Here is an 18719-nt window from a genome sequence, read left to right on the forward strand (position 1 = left end):
TAAAGTCTGAATCCTGAACATATTCAAGCTACAATACACAGAAGGTCTCTGACCATCAGTTATACACTGCTTTGATAAATCAGTTAAACAGCTCTTGTCTTTGCAGCCCAAAACCTATTAAGTAGGAGAACAGAGGACCACAATTATGATAATAATATTAATTTATGTTTTATAGCCATGAAGGACCTTTTTCGAGTGTGGCAGTGATATATTAGGTTCAAGTTGAGGGCATTTCTCAGACAGAAGTCTAGACATTAGCATGTGCAGCATCACCTGGTAGGAAACTAAACGAACCTGCTTAAAAACGAACAGACACACACTCAAACTCAAATGAATCACATCAAGATAAACAGACACAGCCCTAGACGTTTCCAGAACAGAAGCTTTATTGTGACAGTTCACATGACACCAAATCACCCTCTGTAACGAGCTGAAAACCTTCGCTCAGCTGGTTTGTGGCCTGTGAACACTGCAGCGTCCCCTTCACTGGAGTGTCTCAGGTTAAATATCAGCAGCTGCCTCACACTTCCTCACATTTACATTCCCACCTCCTTCATATTATTATAGCAATGAAATAAACCTCAATGAAACGGAACTCGTCATTAGTGTGAAACAAGGACTATAAATCCTCCACGCAGACTCAGGCCAATTGTTATGTGCCTCCATTGTTGTGTCCACAGTCGTTTTCTATAAATATTTACAAATGTCCGTCTGACATGACTGGCTGCACACAGTTTTAATTTTATTAAACCATTAAATCATAACTAGTGAATAAAATAAGCTTCACATCAAGAGCAAAAAGGTAAAACCCAAAGCAGGTGAATTCAAAGATGAGTTCAGGTCACTTCTCTGTGCAGACGGGCACAGCTCGGCCAAAGGAAAGAACAAAACCAAACAGAGTCACCAGTGAACATACTGCTCTGATAACTAGCACTGACCCCAAACCACTTTATACTATCAAGAGACCCACGTTTCATCTGGACTGAGCTCAGAGACGCGAGTCTAATAATTAAAGCACTAAATTACAGCAGCGGTCCAAATGCCAGAGATGATGGAACTCATTATACTGAAATATAACATTGCAATATGCATGTTTATATATTGAAATATACAATGTTTACATATGTATTTCAATATACTACAGAAGAAAAAGTGTATGATGGACAATATGTATATTGAGCGATAGGACAGTTCCAACCCTGAACAGTGTGAAAGACAAACAACTTGCTCTGAATGTTGCCTCAATTTTAAATATACTCTCATTAACTTTACCTGAGTGTGGGTCTATTGTCTCATGGGTGAAAAAAAAAACTGCCATCAAATCTGGTGTTATCTCACATTTAAGCACACACACGTGCACACACAACACACTCAAAGTCTAAGAAAGTCCTTCTCTAAATGATAATTATCTTTGGAGAGAGAAAGAAAGAGAGCAACAGAGAGCGAGCGAGAGAGGGAGGTGGCAACTGAAGAACAACAGAGCTCCTTTTACTTTTCCACCCATCCGTGTGTCAGACTCTTCAGAGTTTCTGGGTGGAGTTGTTGAGAAATGGGGAGTGTCCAAAAAAACAGTCTTTTTTTTTTTTTTTTTTTGCATAGTCATACAGTTGGCACAGCCACTGCAAACACGTAAAGAGTTTTAAAAGGAAAGCTTTCACTCGATGTGAAGGGTCTTGGTCCATGTGTACCACGTTAACACCAGCGGGCCTGGGGATGTTTAGTGAGTCACTCCTCAAGATGCAGCTCCACACTCACAAAGTGGACTCCTTCTGGCGCTCACGTCCGTTAGATGTCTTCTTCACTTTAGAAATACCTTCAAGTGCCCCAGACTCAGTCATTCTAGACAGAAGACAGAAGGGAATACTTAAGGACATTTCTGAGTTTTACATTGATCTCTGTGACTTACTATAACACCATCAAACTTACACTTCATCCATCTCTACGTCCTCCTCATCCTGGGGAAGCTGGAGGTAGGGGTTATTGGACGCCGGTCGGAACTTGTAGCCCGTCATCACAAAAAAGATCAGAGTAGACACCTCTACCAGGAACTGAAAAAATATGGCAGGACAGATGTGAAATGACCGATGGCAGGATGATCACTAAGGTTTGGGCACCAAGTGTCATCAACACATAGCTATGCACGTGTAAGTTCTATTTTTGTACAGACTTCACTTTCACTTGACTTACCTCGTAGCACCACTGCCACTGGAACGGCATGGTGACCTTCAGCAGAATGGCTATGATCCTCGTGAAATAAATATAACACACAATCTGAAAGGAACACGGCATTTGAAAAGTTACACACAGCAATTCAACATCCAAACTATAATCCTGCTCTTAAAATTGACCCATTGATTTTAAACCTTTTGTTCTGTCTCTGGAGCAGCAGAGCCTTCAATAAACAGACATGGGTGGAGAGAGGACGACAGGAGAAAAGACCAGGCTGTTTGGACTTACCATCACATAAAAATGGCGGAACAGCTTGAGCTTTTCTAAATTCATGGCAGCTGTTGGAGACAAACAGAAAAATCAATTCAGCACTTTAAAATAGTTAAAACGTAACTAACAAAAGCGTTTGATCAGGATCCTCACCTTTGCCGTCGGTGCTTGAAGCCTCTTGAAGATGACGAATAGACCTACAGAGACAGTTACACATTAGAATAATAAATATACTGATCATTATCATCATCAAGTGACACATTGTCTTGTTGCAGGAACAGATGTGAATTATTCAATTCTTCCCTATTACTTGTATTTTCTTTTACATGCAATCAAGCCAGATTTCTGACTGGAGACTGAAGAGTTCATCATCTCCATTGAATAGACATTCATCTCAACCGGTCAAGGCAGAACGCTGCTCACCCTGAACGTAGTTCTGCAGACCTTTTCCCCCCTGTACAGTCCTTAAAGGCTTGCTCAAATAGGATCTGTTAAGTTTCCATACTATTCTTTAAATCCTAATCTTTTGTTTTTGTTGTGATGCACAGGAGGTGGAGGACTGGAACAGCAGATAAGGTGATCTATTTCCCCCATTCACTTAGCAGCTTATAGACTTCTCTAAAAACTCAAGTGACGTTCTCTAGACGACCCACACTGACCAGACAACAGGGAAGAGGATGGCTCCACAGCAGATCAGGTCAACCAGAAAGAGAATCTCCTTCCATAGATAGTATTCACTCGATCCTTCCTCAGTAGACTCGATGATGATGTAGGCAACATTAGCCAGGACCTAAAGAAATTACAGGTCAGTGAGAGTCACCAAAGGAAAATCACAGTTTAAAATGATCTCTCACACACTACTAAGATCTTCTTTTCACAGACACACAGACACAGAGACACACACAGACACACAGAGACACACACAGACACACAGAGACACACACACACACAGAGACACACACACACAGAGACACACACACACAGAGACACACAGACACACAGAGACACACACACACACAGAGACACACACACACAGAGACACACACACACAGAGACACACACACACAGAGACACACACACACAGAGACACACACACACACACACACACACACACACACACACACACACACACACACACACACACACACACACACACACACACACACACACACACACACACACACACACACACACACACACACACACACACACACACACACACACACACACACCTGCAGAGGAATGACGATCATGAAGATCTTCTTTTCTTTGTCTGACAGGATGTACTTAACAAAAGCCCAGCCGGTGCCAATCAACACCAGTGTGATGAACAGCAGAGCCCCCTTCAGTCTGGAAAGTACATCAATACAAGGTCACAACACTGAACACGAGACGAGATGAACATCTCCGGTGAGGCAGCTAGCTACACTTACAGGTGTGTTATATAATACATGACGGCCAAGGCTTCAATAGGACGACCCTCAGTGTTGATGTAGTGATAGTTGATCTGAAAGAGAAACAAGCTTCATGAACAAACAAATAGTAAACACACATATACGATGCTATGGAACAAACAATAGACTGCTGTCTCACTTACACTATGGAAAACCAGTGATATGGACTTAATGAAGGCCAGTGCTGCCATCAACCAGTGGATTTTAAACACGCTGTACCTGCAGAGAGGGTGGAGTTTACCAGTGTTATGTCGCGGAGCATTTTTCTAATTGCATAGTAAACACAATCTAATTACGCATGTGTACCTGTGCTTCATGAGCGTGTACACCCAGACCAGGGCAGCCGTGAAGAAGACTCCAGCCATACAGATGTAGAGGCGAGACAGAGGGATTTCTGCTGCGGACAGGAACCCACCCAGATTCTTCTCAGTCACATTCACCTTTGAAAGACACGCTCAGATTAACGTGTGAACACGTGAGCGTGCACGTTCCACATTAAGCACACTCAACTTACACTGAAGGAGTAGGACAGTTTTTCTTGAGACATCCTGTTTGTACAGTAGTGAAACTTGAGGCTGTATAGACCCTCTGCCGATGATCCGACCACCATATCGAACTGCATTGGGTGAATGGAGAGGTTGGAGCAAGACTAAACCAAATACTGCTTTACAAAGGTTTAGAAGGACACACTTACACTGAAGCTGTAGGAACCATGATCTTTGTCCAAAGCTAAGGACAGATCCTTGGTGTTTGTCAGCTAAAAGTAAATACAGATTAAAAACAGGTTTTATGAATACATCACTGACAGATGCAGAATCACCTCTTACATTGACTGTAGTTTCCACTTCTGGCATCGTCTTTTCATCTGCTTTTTTGTCAGACTTATCTCCTGACTTTGTGTCCTTATTGTCCTGTGGTTTAGTTTCATCTTGTTTATCCGGAGGCGGATGCTCAGGAGGATTATCATCTCTGGTTTTCCTCACCTCACCTACGTGATGTAGATAAATGGTTCATATTCACATATAGATATTTACTGTACAATGAAAGGGCTCTTTGTTTGCCAAAATCCATAAGAATGACTGCAAAGGTAAAAACACAAAACACCAAATAACGCTGAAATGCATGCAAACACTGACCTTCAGCTACTTCTGGTTTTAACTTTGCTATCAAGAGGTTGTCCTGCTCACCCCTAGCTTTCACGGTGACGCTAGACAAACACACAAAATACATTATAGGGTTTTCAATTAATACATTAACAGTAATGCAGTATGAGGTCTAGTGGTGAAGCATACACACCTGAGAGTGTCGATATTGATAAGAAATAAGATCAGAGGTTCAGTGTTTGTCAACTTTGGGGGAGTGAGTGGGCACGTTCCTGTCTCCTCTGCCTGGAGAAAAAGACAGTCAAATTTAAACAGCCTCCACTCTAAAAAGACTCTGTAACATAAATACACATGTGCACTAGTGTCTCGGAAAATAGCCATATGTAATACACTTACTGTGTACGACAAGACTCCATTCACTCGAGACCTGGAGAGGGTGAAACCAACCTGAAGACAATTATAAATGTGGTCAGTCAGTGGCCACTTGACTTCCAGTATATATTTCAGTGTTTCGGTCATCTGTTGCTGTGTTTTACAGGGTCAGGAGTGTTTGGAGACACAAGTTAAATAACACAATATCAAAAGGATCATAAGTTTGGCATGAAGTATTTTAACATTAATAGTTAAAATAATTTATGTTAAGACTAATAAGGCTACTTGTAAAGCACGTAATTGCGACTCAATCATAATTCACTCTTATTGTACACTCATTGGCCACGTTATAGTCACAGCTGTACGATCTTACGTTATTCAGTGTGACACCTCGGCAACAAACCCTCACCATTTCAGTTGAGGTTATCTTTATGGCTGTGCTCAACAATTCCAACAAATGTTGTTGGAATTGGTTTGCATCTTAAAGATGCACATGTCCCTAAAAATGTTAGTTTCATTAAATAACAATTGCAAACACTTCTTACAGGAAAACTGGTGTAGTTCACAGATGTAGGGAGCTTAAGAGAAGACACGCTGACATTGAGAATCCCGTTAGCGTAGAAACCAAAGCTGTTGAGGTCGACAGCAAACCGGGTTTCATTCTATAAAAAGAAAAAGGAACAATTAAAAAGAACAGCATCAAATGATATGCCAAGAAAAAAGAAAGGCCAGCTGTTCTCTTGACTGTTCTACTGTATTTAAATACATTTCAGAAGAGAGTTGAACAGGCTTTAAATGCTGTTACATTCAGTTTAATATAAACTGATCTAAAGACCATTTCGTCCAACTTTTGGGAATGTACAGCTTATTTTAAGGTGACAAACTTTATAACGTAAAGGCATAAAAGATGATATAACCTACTAATTCTTTCCAAAACACTTATACAGTCAATATTTCCAAAACAACCGCAACGTTGTTTAACCACCAAGTCCAGAGCTAAATTTAACATCCGTGGACTTTTCTATATTCTGAGTTTTACGTTGCGTTTAGTCTTTCAATCATTTTCCCACTCATGGACTAAAACACTATGGTGTTAAACGTAACAACACTAATTCATTTAAATAATTAAGTTGAATATTGATTAGAAAGGTCAGAATAACCAAACATTTGCATTTATTTCTGTATTTACGCTTTAGAAAATGACGGGATCGACTACTGTAAGTGCCCAATGGCGCTGAGGTTTATGCACAATGTGGCTGAAGAACCTGGAGCTCGTAGATTTGGTTTTTATTTTACATGCTAATAAACTGCACTGCTACGTTTTCTGACTATGAATCACACGGTGACAACACGCGATCGTTCTGGGACCCTTGACTGTCACAACGCTAATTAAAGCAAACCAGCTAACTGTTAGCTGTGAAAACACGGACCCATAAGCTAACACTCGGCATTAGCTTACCGGTTAGCATCACTCGACTTACAGAATCCTGCCTTACCTTCAGAGTCAGCGTGTGTATCCTCGCTTTGCACCCAGCTAGCAGTAACAAAAGTAAATATCCAGCCAGAACACAACATCTGTGTGCCACAGCCATCACAGGACAGTAACCGACTCGCTATCGGCTGCTATGTGCTAACGTTAGCTGGCGACAATCCTGGCAGATGACTAAAGAACGAGCTAGCTAGCATTCACAGTAAACGCGCTGCGTTACAGCTCTGTTGGCTTTTGAGTTCACTCTAAAATGTTATCTAACAGTGACCATTCATGTTATGTTTTCGGATTATTTGCGCCTCCATTGCGTACGTAGAATGCTAGCTTATGGCAAGGTCTCGCTTCCTGGTCTTGAGTCAAGAACCAAACATTTAGCAAGGTACAGTCGACAACGTCACCTGCTGCAGGGGGTTTTCTATATATCAGGTGAAACGCTAATGTAAACACTACGGAAGTAGAGCAAGATAATTTCAAAGGTTCAGTAATCTAACATATTTTTAGCGCATTTTCATCAAGCATTTAAAATTATGTTTTAATTCATTTGAAAACGTTTGGCCAAACCTTGTAATAATGGCCTAGATTTGATGACGTAAAAGCGCTCACGTGAAATTTCCCCACGTCAGAGGAACTCTGCGGGTTGCCATGTCCGTAGACATCATCATTGTTATGCGCTCCACATGTGAAACGACATTCAGCTTTTTTACAAAAAATATCTTGCTGCTCTTTTAATCAGATATGTAAAATGAATGACTTTTTTAAGATAGTTTCATTATTATTGGTGGCGGAAACCACAGGTCATCTCGACAATTAAAAACACAAAAGAATCACCTGTCTACGTGAAAGTACTTGAATTTGTATTCTATAAAGTATCATCACGCTTGTAGATTAACGGTAAAGTCGGATGCTCAGTTAAATGCGATTCCTATCGCAGCTGGTCCATTTTGATCGCACATATATTTAACAATTTATTGATTCTTTTAAAATAACAACAATCACAAACTAAGAACTGAAAAAAAAGGAATACATTAAAAATCACTTCATGCATGCGATTTATAGTTTGGATTTGTTTTACTATAATAATGGCACAATTCTACTCAGGAAAACATTTTGTATCATATCTAATATAAGTTACTGTGTATTTAGACACATATGACAGTAAATGATACAGATGGTTAATTTTATGTTGGTTTTCAGCAGATCACTTTTAATATCTTTCTCACATCACAACAGTGTAGTATGAACTTTTTCTAAAATTATCCTGCTTTAACACTTCCTATCAACTGTTGTGACCTGCTACACCTGCAGGTGCCGTATCTTGTTCCAGATCCCTCCCCAACTGTGTTGGTGGTTCCTATTGTATCAGTCATCAACAAATCCGGTTTTGTTGATGGGTATATTCAATGCTTCAGCGGTGCTACCGATGATATTTGGGGCCACGAGCACACTGCCATGCTGAGCCTTTCTAGTTGTCTGGTCCTGTGCTTTAGGCTGCGGATCTCTGAGTTAAACCAACCTAACCTCCTCTGATTCACTGTCTTCTTCTTCAGAGGAGCCACCGTGTCTAACATTGTACGTAGAGAAGCTGCAGCATCATCTACAAGACAGACAACCTGTTCATAAGGATTAAGGTGACTGTTCTCCTCTGTGTAGCTACAAGACAATGAGGTAAACGAATGTTTGTGTGTTTCTCAAAGTTGAGGTAAAAGTGTTGTTATTTTAATAGAAAAGAGTCAGGGACCATGAATCAAAAGCCATGAGCTGAACTTAATCCAATTAAATGTTCTGTCAACACCAGATTTATCTGTTCTGGGTTGAGTGGCGTCACTGATACAAGAGGTCTTAACTTTACATTACACTTCACATGGATAGATGAAGAAGCTATTCACTGGAGCTTTACTGACAGGAGCCAGTCGTTACTGCTACAGTCGGAGAATTCTCCTACAAATATAAAAAATACAAGGTATAGAAACAGGAGAAATGCATACTTCATGTTTGTTAGTTAAATTATCTGACAAATGAATACAATAAAGTCTGCATCCTGAACATATTCAAGCTATAATACATGGAAGGTCTCTGACCATCAGAAGCTGACAAGTTATACATAAATATACAATGATTTTTATAATGGTTTGATAAATCAGTTTAACAGCTCTTGTCTTTGCAGCCCAAAACCTATTAAGTAGGAGAACAGAGGACCACAATTATGATAATAATATTAATTTATGTTTTATAGCCATGAAGGACCTTTGTCAAGTGTGACAGTGATATATTAGGTTCAAGTTGAGGGAATTTCTCAGACAGAAGTCTAGAAATTAGCATGTGCAGCATCACCTGGTAGGAAACTAAACGAACCTGCTTAAAAACGAACAGACACACACTCAAACTCAAATGAATCACATCAAGACAAACAGACACAGCCCTAGACGTTTCCAGAACAGAAGCTTTATTGTGACAGTTCACGTGACACCAAATCACCTTCTGTAACGAGCTGAAAACCTTCGCTCAGCTGGTTTGTGGCCTGTGAACACTGCAGCGTCCCCTTCACTGGAGTGTCTCAGGTTAAATATCAGCAGCTGCCTCACACTTCCTCACATTTACACTCCCACCTCCTTCATATTATTATAGCAATGAAATAAACCTCAATGAAACGGAACTTGTCATTAGTGTGAAACAAGGACTATAAATCCTCCACGCAGACTCAGGCCAATTGTTATGTGCCTCCATTGTTGTGTCCACAGTCGTTTTCTATAAATATTTACAAATGTCCGTCTGACATGACTGGCTGCACACAGTTTTAATTTTATTAAACCATTAAATCATAACTAGTGAATAAAATAAACTTCACATCAAGAGCAAAAGGTAAAACCCAAAGCAGGTGAATTCAAAGATGAGTTCAGGTCACTTCTCTGTGCAGACGGGCACAGCTCGGCCAAAGGAAAGAACAAAACCAAACAGAGTACCACTGCTCTGATAACTAGCACTGACCCCAAACCACTTTATACTATCAAGAGACCCACGTTTCATTTGGACTGAGCTCAGAGACGCGAGTCTAATAATTAAAGCACTAAATTACAGCAGCGGTCCAAATGCCAGATATGATGGAACTCATTATACTGAAATATAACATTGCAATATGCATGTTTATATATTGAAATATACAATGTTGACTGTTGAATGTATTTCAATATACTACAGAAGAAAAAGTGTATGAGGGACAATATGTATATTGAGCGATAGGACAGTTAGTGATAAGAAAAATCTTTAATAGTCCCATAGTGGGGAAATTACTTCACACAACAGCAAGTACAGATTTAGAGAATACAGAACGGTTTGCGTTGGTACAGTACAATCCATTACAGTGAGTACGAGATCATGGGAGGGTTATTGTACAGTAATTGGGGCACCAGATTTGTTTTAAAGCTGAAACCACGCTTGTTTCAATCTAGTCAACGCCAGATGTCAATTCAATTAGTTACTAGTTATGAACAACAATGACAACTCAATTGCAAAAAAAAAATAAAAAATAAAAATCAGTCACTTATGTCATGAATTCTTGTGACCTCTACTTAAATCTGGCATAACTAATCTTTCTTCTTTTCATCAAGATCAAAGTTCCATCACGCCATAACATAATACACATGTAAAGACCACTTTGGCACTTAAAAAAGCAGGGAAGTCAGAATGGTTAACAGCAATATTAAATGCATAGAATATTAAGGTCTTATATGTGGTCCCTTAAAACGCTGTAACAAATAAAATGTTATTCATGATTGGTCTTGTCCCTATGTAACACCAAGTAAACACTTAAACATACACAAATAATACATGCAAGCAAAATCAAATTATAAATGGCTTAATCTAGACATTACTGATTAAACAATTGTAACAATTAAAAATGTAATACAATAATGAGGATGCCTAATTGTAGCTGGTGGACATAGCCTATATGCATGTTGCACAGATTAAAAGAAGTAAAGAAGGTGAGTATGTGTATTTCAACTTTGTATGTTCACACAAAGGAGTGCAAATCTGTAGATCAGGCATTAAACATCACACAGAAACCAATCTAGTATCAAATGAAAACATTTTGTCCACAGAATACAATGGCATCTGTTTCATGGAAGTTGAAAGTTCTGGTGCATCTGAACCGGAACTTGTGTCCAAATGAAGTCTCTTGTTCTCTTAATGAGCACATTCCACATTTTATGGCTGGTGGTTCCAGTTCTGGGAGAGACAGCTTCTCGGTGATAAAGATGACAGGCTGTCCTTTCAGAATGATAAGTGTGATTTACAGATAGATCAACAAAGTGGGTTCATGGTTCTTTGATATGGACATGCGAGATGTTGGCGCCAATTGGTGCCTGTTATGATAGAAACCAGTCTCCTGTGGTGGAGAAAGATTCAGGGTTCCTTATCTCTGGGGACTGGAAAGGACGTAGAGGCTCTTCAATGAGGGAGTTAAGTTCCCATGTAGGTTAGGTCACCTCAGTCCAGACGTGGATTGCTACACCCGAATGGTGTTATGTTATTGGACTTCTGTGCTAGGCACTGTTTGGCTATAACGAACACTATGTTCGAACATGGCACCAGGACACCCTAGGCCTGAGGTCGATAAAAGACTTTGTAGTTGTTTCACCTGACCTTCGGCCATAGGTTTTGGACACTCGGGTGAAGAGAGGGGCTGAGCTGTCAACTGATCATCACCTGGTGGTGAGTAGAATCCGCTGGCAGGGAAGGAGGCTGGAATGACTTGGCAGGCCCAAACGTATCGTGAAGCTCTGTTGGGAACGTCTGGCTGAACTCTCTGTCAGACAGATCTCCTCAACCCCTTTAAAATGCCTTCTGCTGAGGAAGCAGAGGCAGGGGACTCAGAGGTGGACTCGCCCATCACCTAGGCTGAGGTCACAGAGGTAGTTTGTAAGCTCCTCAGTGGCAGGGCAGCGGGGGTGGATAAGATCGGTCCTGAGTACCTCAAGTCTCTAGATGTTGTAGGGCTGTCTTAGGTGACATGCCTCTGCAACATCGCGAGGACGAGGGGGACAGTTTCTCTAGCATGAACAACGAGGGTGGTTGTCCCTCTTCACAAAAAGGGAAAAGGGGAAAGGAGAGTGTGTTCCAACTATTGGGGGATCACACTTCTCAGCCTCCCTGGCAAGGTCTATGCCAGGGTACTGGAGAGAAGAATTCGGCCAATAGTCGAACCTCTGATACAGGAGGAACAATGTGGTTTTCGGCCTGGTTGTGGAACGCTGGACCAGCTTTATACCCTCAGCAGGGTGCTTGGGGGTTTGTGGGAGTTTGCCCAACCAGTCTACATGTGTTTTGTGGACCTGGAGAAGGCATTCGACCGCGTCCCTTGTGACATCCTGTGGGGGGTGCTCCGGGAGTATGGAGTCCAGGGCCCTTTGCTAAGGGCTGGTCGGTCTCTGTACAACCGGAGCAGGAGCTTGGTTCGCATTGCCAGCAATAAGTCAGACCTGTTCCTGGTGCATGTTGGACTTCGGCAGGGCTTCCCTTTGTCACCGGTTCTGTTCATTATTTTTATGGACAAAAATTCTAGGCGCAGCCAGGGGCCGGAGGGGGTCTGGTTCAGGGACCACAGGATAGCATCTCTGCTTTTTGCAGATGATGTCGTCCTGTTGGCTTCATCAGGCCAGGACCTCCAGCGTGCGCTGGTGCGGTTTGCAGCCGAGTGTGAAGCGGCTGGGATGAGAATCAGTTCCTCCAAATCTGAGGCCATGGTTCTCGACCTGAAAAAGGTGGTTTGCTCTCTCCAGGTTGGAGGAGAGTTCCTGCCCCAAGTGGAGGAGTTTAAGTATCTTGGGGTCTTGTTCACGAGTGAGGGAAGGAAGGAGTGTGAGATTGACAGACGGATCGGTGCGGCGGCTGCAGTAATGCGGTCGGTGTATCGGTCCATCGTGGTGAAGAGGGAGCTGAGCCAAAAGGCAAAGCTCTCAATTTACCGGTCAATCTACGTTCCTACCCTCACCTATGGTGATGAGCTTTGGGTCATGACCGAAAGGGCAAGGTCATGGATACAAGCTGCTAAAATTAGCTTCCTCCGCAGGGTGGCTGGGCGCTCCCTTAGAGATAAGGTGAGGAGCTCTGTCACCCGGGAGGAGCTCGGAGTAGAGACGCTGCTCCTCCACATCGAGGAGAGCCAGTTGAGGTGGCTCGGGCATCTGGTTCGGATGCCTCCTGGACACCAGGTGTTCTGGGCATGTCCCACCAGTAGGAGACCCAGAAGAAGACCCAGGACACACTGGAGAGACTCTCAGCTGGCCTGGAAGCGCCTTGGGGTCGCACCGGATGAGCTGGAGGAAGTGTCCAGGGAGAGGGAAGTCTGGAACTCTCTGCTCAGACTGCTGCCCCCGCGACCTCGCCCCGGATAAAGTGGATGAACATGGATGGATGGATAATTATCTTTGGAGAAAGAGAGAGAGAGAGAGAGAGAGAGAGAGAGAGAGAGAGAGAGAGAGGGGTGGCAACTGAAGAACAACAGAGTTCCTTTCACTTCTCCACCATGTGTCAGACTTTTCAGAGTTTCCGGGTGGAGTTGTTGAGAAATGGGGAGTGTCCAAAAAAAGTTGAATCTTTTTTTTTTTTTTTTGCATAGCCATACAGTTGGCACAGCCACTGCAAACACGTAAGGAGTTTTAAAAGGAAAGCTTTCACTCGATGTGAAGGGTCTTGGTCCATGTGTACCACGTTAACACCAGCGGGCCTGGGGATGTTTAGTGAGTCACTCCTCAAGATGCAGCTCCACACTCACAAAGTGGGCTCCTTCTGGAGCTCATGTCCGTTAGATGTCTTCTTCAGTTTGGAAACACCTTTGAGCGCCCCAGACTGAGTCAATCTAGACGGAAGACAAGGGAATACTTAAGGACATTTCTGTATTTTACATTGATCTGTGTGACTTACTATAACACCAACAAACTTACACTTCATCCACCTCTACGTCCTCCTCATCCTGGGGAAGCTGGAGGTAGGGGTTATTGGACGCCGGTCGGAACTTGTAGCCCGTCAACACAAAAAAGATCAGAGTAGACACCTCTACCAGGAACTGAAAAAATATGGCAGGACAGATGTGAAATGACCGATGGCAGGATGATCACTAAGGTTTGGGCACCAAGTGTCATCAACACATAGCTATGCACGTGTAAGTTCTATTTTTGTACAGACTTCACTTTCACTTGACTTACCTCGTAGCACCACTGCCACTGGAACGGCATGGTGATGTTCAGCAGAATGGCTATGATCCTCGTGAAAAAAATATAACACACGATCTGAAAGGAACACGGCATTTGAAAAGTTACACACAGCAATTCAACATCCAAACTATAATCCTGCTCTTAAAATTGACCCATTGATTTTAAACCTTTTGTTCTGTCTCTGGAGCAGCAGAGCCTTCAATTAACAGACATGGGTGGAGAGAGGACGACAGGAGAAAAGACCAGACTTACCATCACATATAAATGTTGGAACAGCTTGAGCTTTTCTGAATTCATAGCAGCTGTTGGAGACAAACAAAAAAATCAATTCAACTCATTAAAATAGTTAAAACTTAGCAAAAGCGTTTGATCAGTATCCTCACCTTTGTTTTCTTGAAGATGACGAATAGACCTACAGAGACAGTTACACATTAGAATAATAAATATACTGATCATTATCATCATCAAGTGACACATTGTCTTGTTGCAGGAACAGATGTGAATTATTCAATTCTTCCCTATTACTTGTATTTTCTTTTACATGCAATCAAGCCAGATTTCTGACTGGAGACTGAAGAGTTCATCATCTCCATTGAATAGACATTCATCTCAACCGGTCAAGGCAGAACGCTGCTCACCCTGAACGTAGTTCTGCAGACCTTTTCCCCCCTGTACAGTCCTTAAAGGCTTGCTCAAATAGGATCTGTTAAGTTTCCATACTATTCTTCAGATCCTAAACCCTGCATTGTAAAATGTCTTAAAGTGAAAAACTAAACTAAACTTTTGTTGAAGTGATCTATTTCCCCCATTCACTTGGCATCTTATTGACTTTTCTAAAAACTCAAGTGACGTCCTCTAGACGACCCACACTGACCAGACAACAGGGAAAAAGACGGCTCCACAGCAGATCAGGTCAACCACAAAGAGAATCTCCTTCCATAGATAGTATTCACTCGATCCTTCCTCAGTAGACTCGATGATGATGTAGGCAACATTAGCCAGGACCTAAAGAAATTACAGGTCAGTGAGAGTCACCAAAGGAAAATCACAGTTTAAATGATCACACACACACACACACACACACTACTGCTGGCTCTTACACACACCTGAAGAAGAATGACAATCATGAAGATCTTCTTTTCTCTGCCCGACAGGCTGTACTTAATAAAAGGCCAGCCGGTGCCAATCAACACCAGTGTGATGAACAGCAGAGCCCCCTTCAGTCTGGAAAGTACATCAATACAAGGTCACAACACTGAACACGAGACGAGATGAACATCTCCGGTGAGGCAGCTAGCTACACTTACAGGTGTGTTATATAATACATGACGGCCAAGGCTTCAATAGGACGACCCTCAGTGTTGATGTAGTGATAGTTGATCTGAAAGAGAAACAAGCTTCATGAACAAACAAATGGTAAACACACATATACGATGCTATGGAACAAACAATAGACTGCTGTCTCACTTACACTATGGAAAACCAGTGATATGGACTTAATGAAGGCCAGTGCTGCCATCAACCAGTGGATTTTAAACACGCTGTACCTGCAGAGAGGGTGGAGTTTACCAGTGTTATGTCGCGGAGCATATTTCTAATTGCATAGTAAACACAATCTAATTACGCATGTTTACCTGTGCTTCATGAGCGTGTACACCCAGACCAGGGCAGCCGTGAAGAAGACTCCAGCCATACAGATGTAGAGGCGAGACAGAGGGATTTCTGCTGCGGACAGGAACCCACCCAGATTCTTCTCAGTCACATTCACCTTTGAAAGACACGCTCAGATTAACGTGTGAACACGTGAGCGTGCACGTTCCACATTAAGCACACTCAACTTACACTGAAGGAGTAGGACAGTTTTTCTTGAGACATCCTGTTTGTACAGTAGTGAAACTTGAGGCTGTATAGACCCTCTGCCGATGATCCGACCACCATATCGAACTGCATTGGGTGAATGGAGAGGTTGGAGCAAGACTAAACCAAATACTGCTTTACAAAGGTTAAGAAGGACACACTTACACTGAAGCTGTAGGAACCATGATCTTTGTCCAAAGCTAAGGACAGATCCTTGGTCTTTTTCAGCTAAGAGTAAATACAGATTAAAACCAGGTTTTATGAATACATCACTGACAGATGCAGAATCACCTCTTACATTGACTGTAGTTTCCACTTCTGGCATCGTCTTTTCATCTGCTTTTTTGTCAGACTTATCTCCTGACTTTGTGTCCTTATTGTCCTGTGGTTTAGTTTCATCTTGTTTATCCGGAGGCGGATGCTCAGGAGGATTATCATCTCTGGTTTTCCTCACCTCACCTACGTGATGAGATAAATGGTTCATATTCACATAGATATTTACTGTACAATCAAAGGCCTCTTTGTTTGCCACTTATTCTGGTCCATAAGAATGACTGCACAGGTAAAAACACAAAACACCAAATAACGCTGAAATGCATGCAAACACTGACCTTCAGCTACTTCTGGTTTTAACTTTGCTATCAAGAGGTTGTCCTGCTCACCCCTAGCTTTCACGGTGACGCTAGACAAACACACAAAACATATTATAGGGTTTTCATGCATATGAGGTCTAGTGGTGAAGCATACACACCTGAGAGTGTCGATATTGATAAGAAATAGGATCAGAGGTTCAGTGTTTGTCGACTTTGGGGGAGTGAGTGGGCACGTTTCTGTCTCCTCTGCCTGGAGAAAAAGACAGTCAAATTTAAACAGCCTCCACTCTAAAAAGACTCTGTAACATAAATACACATGTGCACTAGTGTCTCGGAAAATAGCCATATGTAATACGCTTACTGTGTACGACAAGACTCCATTCATTCGAGACCTGGAGAGGGTGAAACCAACCTGAAGACAATTATAAATGTGGTCAGTCAGTGGCCACTTGACTTCCAGCCTCATTTGTTGCTGTGTTTTACAGGTTCACAGGTGTTACTAGGCTACTTGTAAAGCACGTCATTGTGACTCAATCATAATTCACTCTTATTGTACACTCATTGGCCACGTTATAGTCACAGCTGTACGATCTTATGTTATTCAGTGTGACACCTCGGCAACAAACCCTCACCATTTCAGTTGAGGTTATCTTTATGGCTGTGCTTAACAATTCCAACAAATGTTGTTGGAATTGGTTTGCATCTCAAAGATGCACGTGTCCCTAAAATGTTAGTTTCATTAAATAACAATTGCAAACACTTCTTACAGGAAAACTGGTGTAGTTCACAGATGTAGGGAGCTGAAGAAAAGACACGCTGACATTGAGAATCCCGTTAGCGTAGAAACCAAAGCTGTTGAGGTCGACAGCAAACCGGGTTTCATTCTAAAAAAAGAAAAAAAACAATTAAAAAGAACAGCATCAAATGATATGCCAAGAAAAAAGAAAGGCCAGCTGTTCTCTTGACTGTTCTACTGTATTTAAATACCTATCAGAAGAGAGTTGAACAGGCTTTAAATGCTGTTACATTCAGTTTAATATAAACTGATGTAAAGACCATTTCGTCCAACTTTTGGGAATGTACAGCTTATTTTAGGAAAACACAATTATAACGTAAAGCCATAACAGCATGAAATAACCTACTAATCCTTTCCAAAACAACCGCAACCTTGTTTAACCACCAAGTCCAGAGCTAAATTTAACATCTGTGGATTTTCTATATTCTGAGTTTTACATTGCGTTTAGTCTTTCACTCACTTTCCCACTCATGGACTAAAACACTATTGTGTTAAACATAACAACGCTAATTAGTTCAATTAATGAAGTAAAATATTCAATAGAAAGGTCAGAATAACCAAACATTTGCATTTATTTCTGTATTTACGCTTTAGAAAATGACGGGATCGACTACTGTCAGTGCCCAATGGCGCTGAGGTTTATGCACAATGTGGCTGAAGAACCTGGAGCTCGTAGATTTGGTTTTTATTGTGTGACCAACAGCCTTGGATGATTACTTAGGCAAACATTGAGTTAACGGTGGGTTTCCCACACAGGTTAGGATATCACTTTTGAAAATGAAGAATGGAACGTGAGTTTGAGAAAATATACAATACTTCTTTATTCCACACAACAGATTAAAATAGTTTATAATATAACACTCGAGCACAACCTGAGCACCTAGTAACCGCTACCGTAGGCACGTGCGTGTCACACATCCACACTCTCCTCTGCTGCCCGGACTGCAAGTGTGATCGGAACCAGGAAGACTGAGAGAGAGACGCGCTCACGTCTCCACCTAGCATCACTCGACTTACAGGATCCTGCCTTACCTTCAGAGTCAGCGTGTGTATCCTCGCTTTGCACCCAGTTAGCAGTAACAAAAGTAAATATCCAGCCAGAACACAACATCTGTGTGCCACAGCCATCACAGGACAGTAACCGACTCGCTATCGGCTGCTATGTGCTAACGTTAGCTGGCGACAATCCTGGCAGATGACTAAAGAACGAGCTAGCTAGCATTCACAGTAAACGCGCTGCGTAACAGCTCTGTTGGCTTTTGAGTTCACTCTAAATTGTTATCTAACAGTGACCATTCATGTTATGTTTTCGGATTATTTGCGCCTCCATTGCGTACGTAGAATGCTAGCTTATGGCAAGGTCTCGCTTCCTGGTCTTGAGTCAAGAACCAAACATTTATCAAAG

At 41.9% G+C, this 18719-nt stretch overlaps 2 protein-coding genes across 2 annotated transcripts; both read right to left on the reverse strand.

Moving 5' to 3' along the window:
• Positions 1-364: 364 nt before the first annotated feature.
• Positions 365-7403, reverse strand: LOC114858323 (protein GPR108). The gene is made up of 18 exons (XM_029155472.3): positions 6865-7403; positions 5914-6030; positions 5393-5443; positions 5190-5281; positions 5030-5100; positions 4721-4881; positions 4588-4650; positions 4408-4509; positions 4200-4333; positions 4037-4112; positions 3873-3946; positions 3672-3789; positions 3099-3229; positions 2593-2636; positions 2458-2507; positions 2188-2271; positions 1927-2048; positions 365-1839 (listed from the first exon to the last, which is right to left on the reverse strand). Exons 1-18 carry the CDS (start codon positions 6958-6960, stop codon positions 1752-1754), a joined length of 1674 nt encoding a protein of 557 aa, XP_029011305.1. The 5' UTR covers positions 6961-7403; the 3' UTR covers positions 365-1751.
• Positions 7404-9283: 1880 nt separating this feature from the next.
• On the reverse strand, positions 9284-18693 carry LOC114858331 (protein GPR108-like). The gene is made up of 18 exons (XM_029155484.3): positions 18347-18693; positions 17286-17402; positions 16880-16930; positions 16677-16768; positions 16537-16607; positions 16224-16384; positions 16091-16153; positions 15911-16012; positions 15703-15836; positions 15540-15615; positions 15376-15449; positions 15175-15292; positions 14943-15073; positions 14452-14480; positions 14321-14370; positions 14060-14143; positions 13799-13920; positions 9284-13713 (listed from the first exon to the last, which is right to left on the reverse strand). The coding sequence occupies exons 1-18, from the start codon at positions 18440-18442 to the stop codon at positions 13626-13628; spliced, it is 1659 nt and encodes a 552-aa protein (XP_029011317.1). The 5' UTR covers positions 18443-18693; the 3' UTR covers positions 9284-13625.
• Positions 18694-18719: the final 26 nt, after the last annotated feature.

This window comes from Betta splendens, chromosome 1 (assembly GCF_900634795.4).
Source record: "Betta splendens chromosome 1, fBetSpl5.4, whole genome shotgun sequence".
Lineage (NCBI taxonomy): Eukaryota > Metazoa > Chordata > Actinopteri > Anabantiformes > Osphronemidae > Betta > Betta splendens.

What these genes read in the sequence shown, in the direction of transcription:
- LOC114858323 (XM_029155472.3), bottom strand. Translation starts at nt 6,960, where the DNA reads ATGGCTGTGGCACACAGATGTTGTGTTCTGGCTGGATATTTACTTTTG. An exon ending in TATCACTGGTTTTCCATAGT is followed by an intron (nt 3,947 to 4,036) that starts GTAAGTGAGACA and finishes TTTCTCTTTCAG; the next exon opens with ATCAACTATCACTACATCAA. An exon ending in ATGTATTATATAACACACCT is followed by an intron (nt 3,790 to 3,872) that starts GTAAGTGTAGCT and finishes TGTACTTTCCAG; the next exon opens with ACTGAAGGGGGCTCTGCTGT.
- LOC114858331 (XM_029155484.3), bottom strand. Translation starts at nt 18,442, where the DNA reads ATGGCTGTGGCACACAGATGTTGTGTTCTGGCTGGATATTTACTTTTG. An exon ending in AAAACCAGAAGTAGCTGAAG is followed by an intron (nt 16,385 to 16,536) that starts GTCAGTGTTTGC and finishes CTCATCACGTAG; the next exon opens with GTGAGGTGAGGAAAACCAGA. An exon ending in TATCACTGGTTTTCCATAGT is followed by an intron (nt 15,450 to 15,539) that starts GTAAGTGAGACA and finishes TTTCTCTTTCAG; the next exon opens with ATCAACTATCACTACATCAA.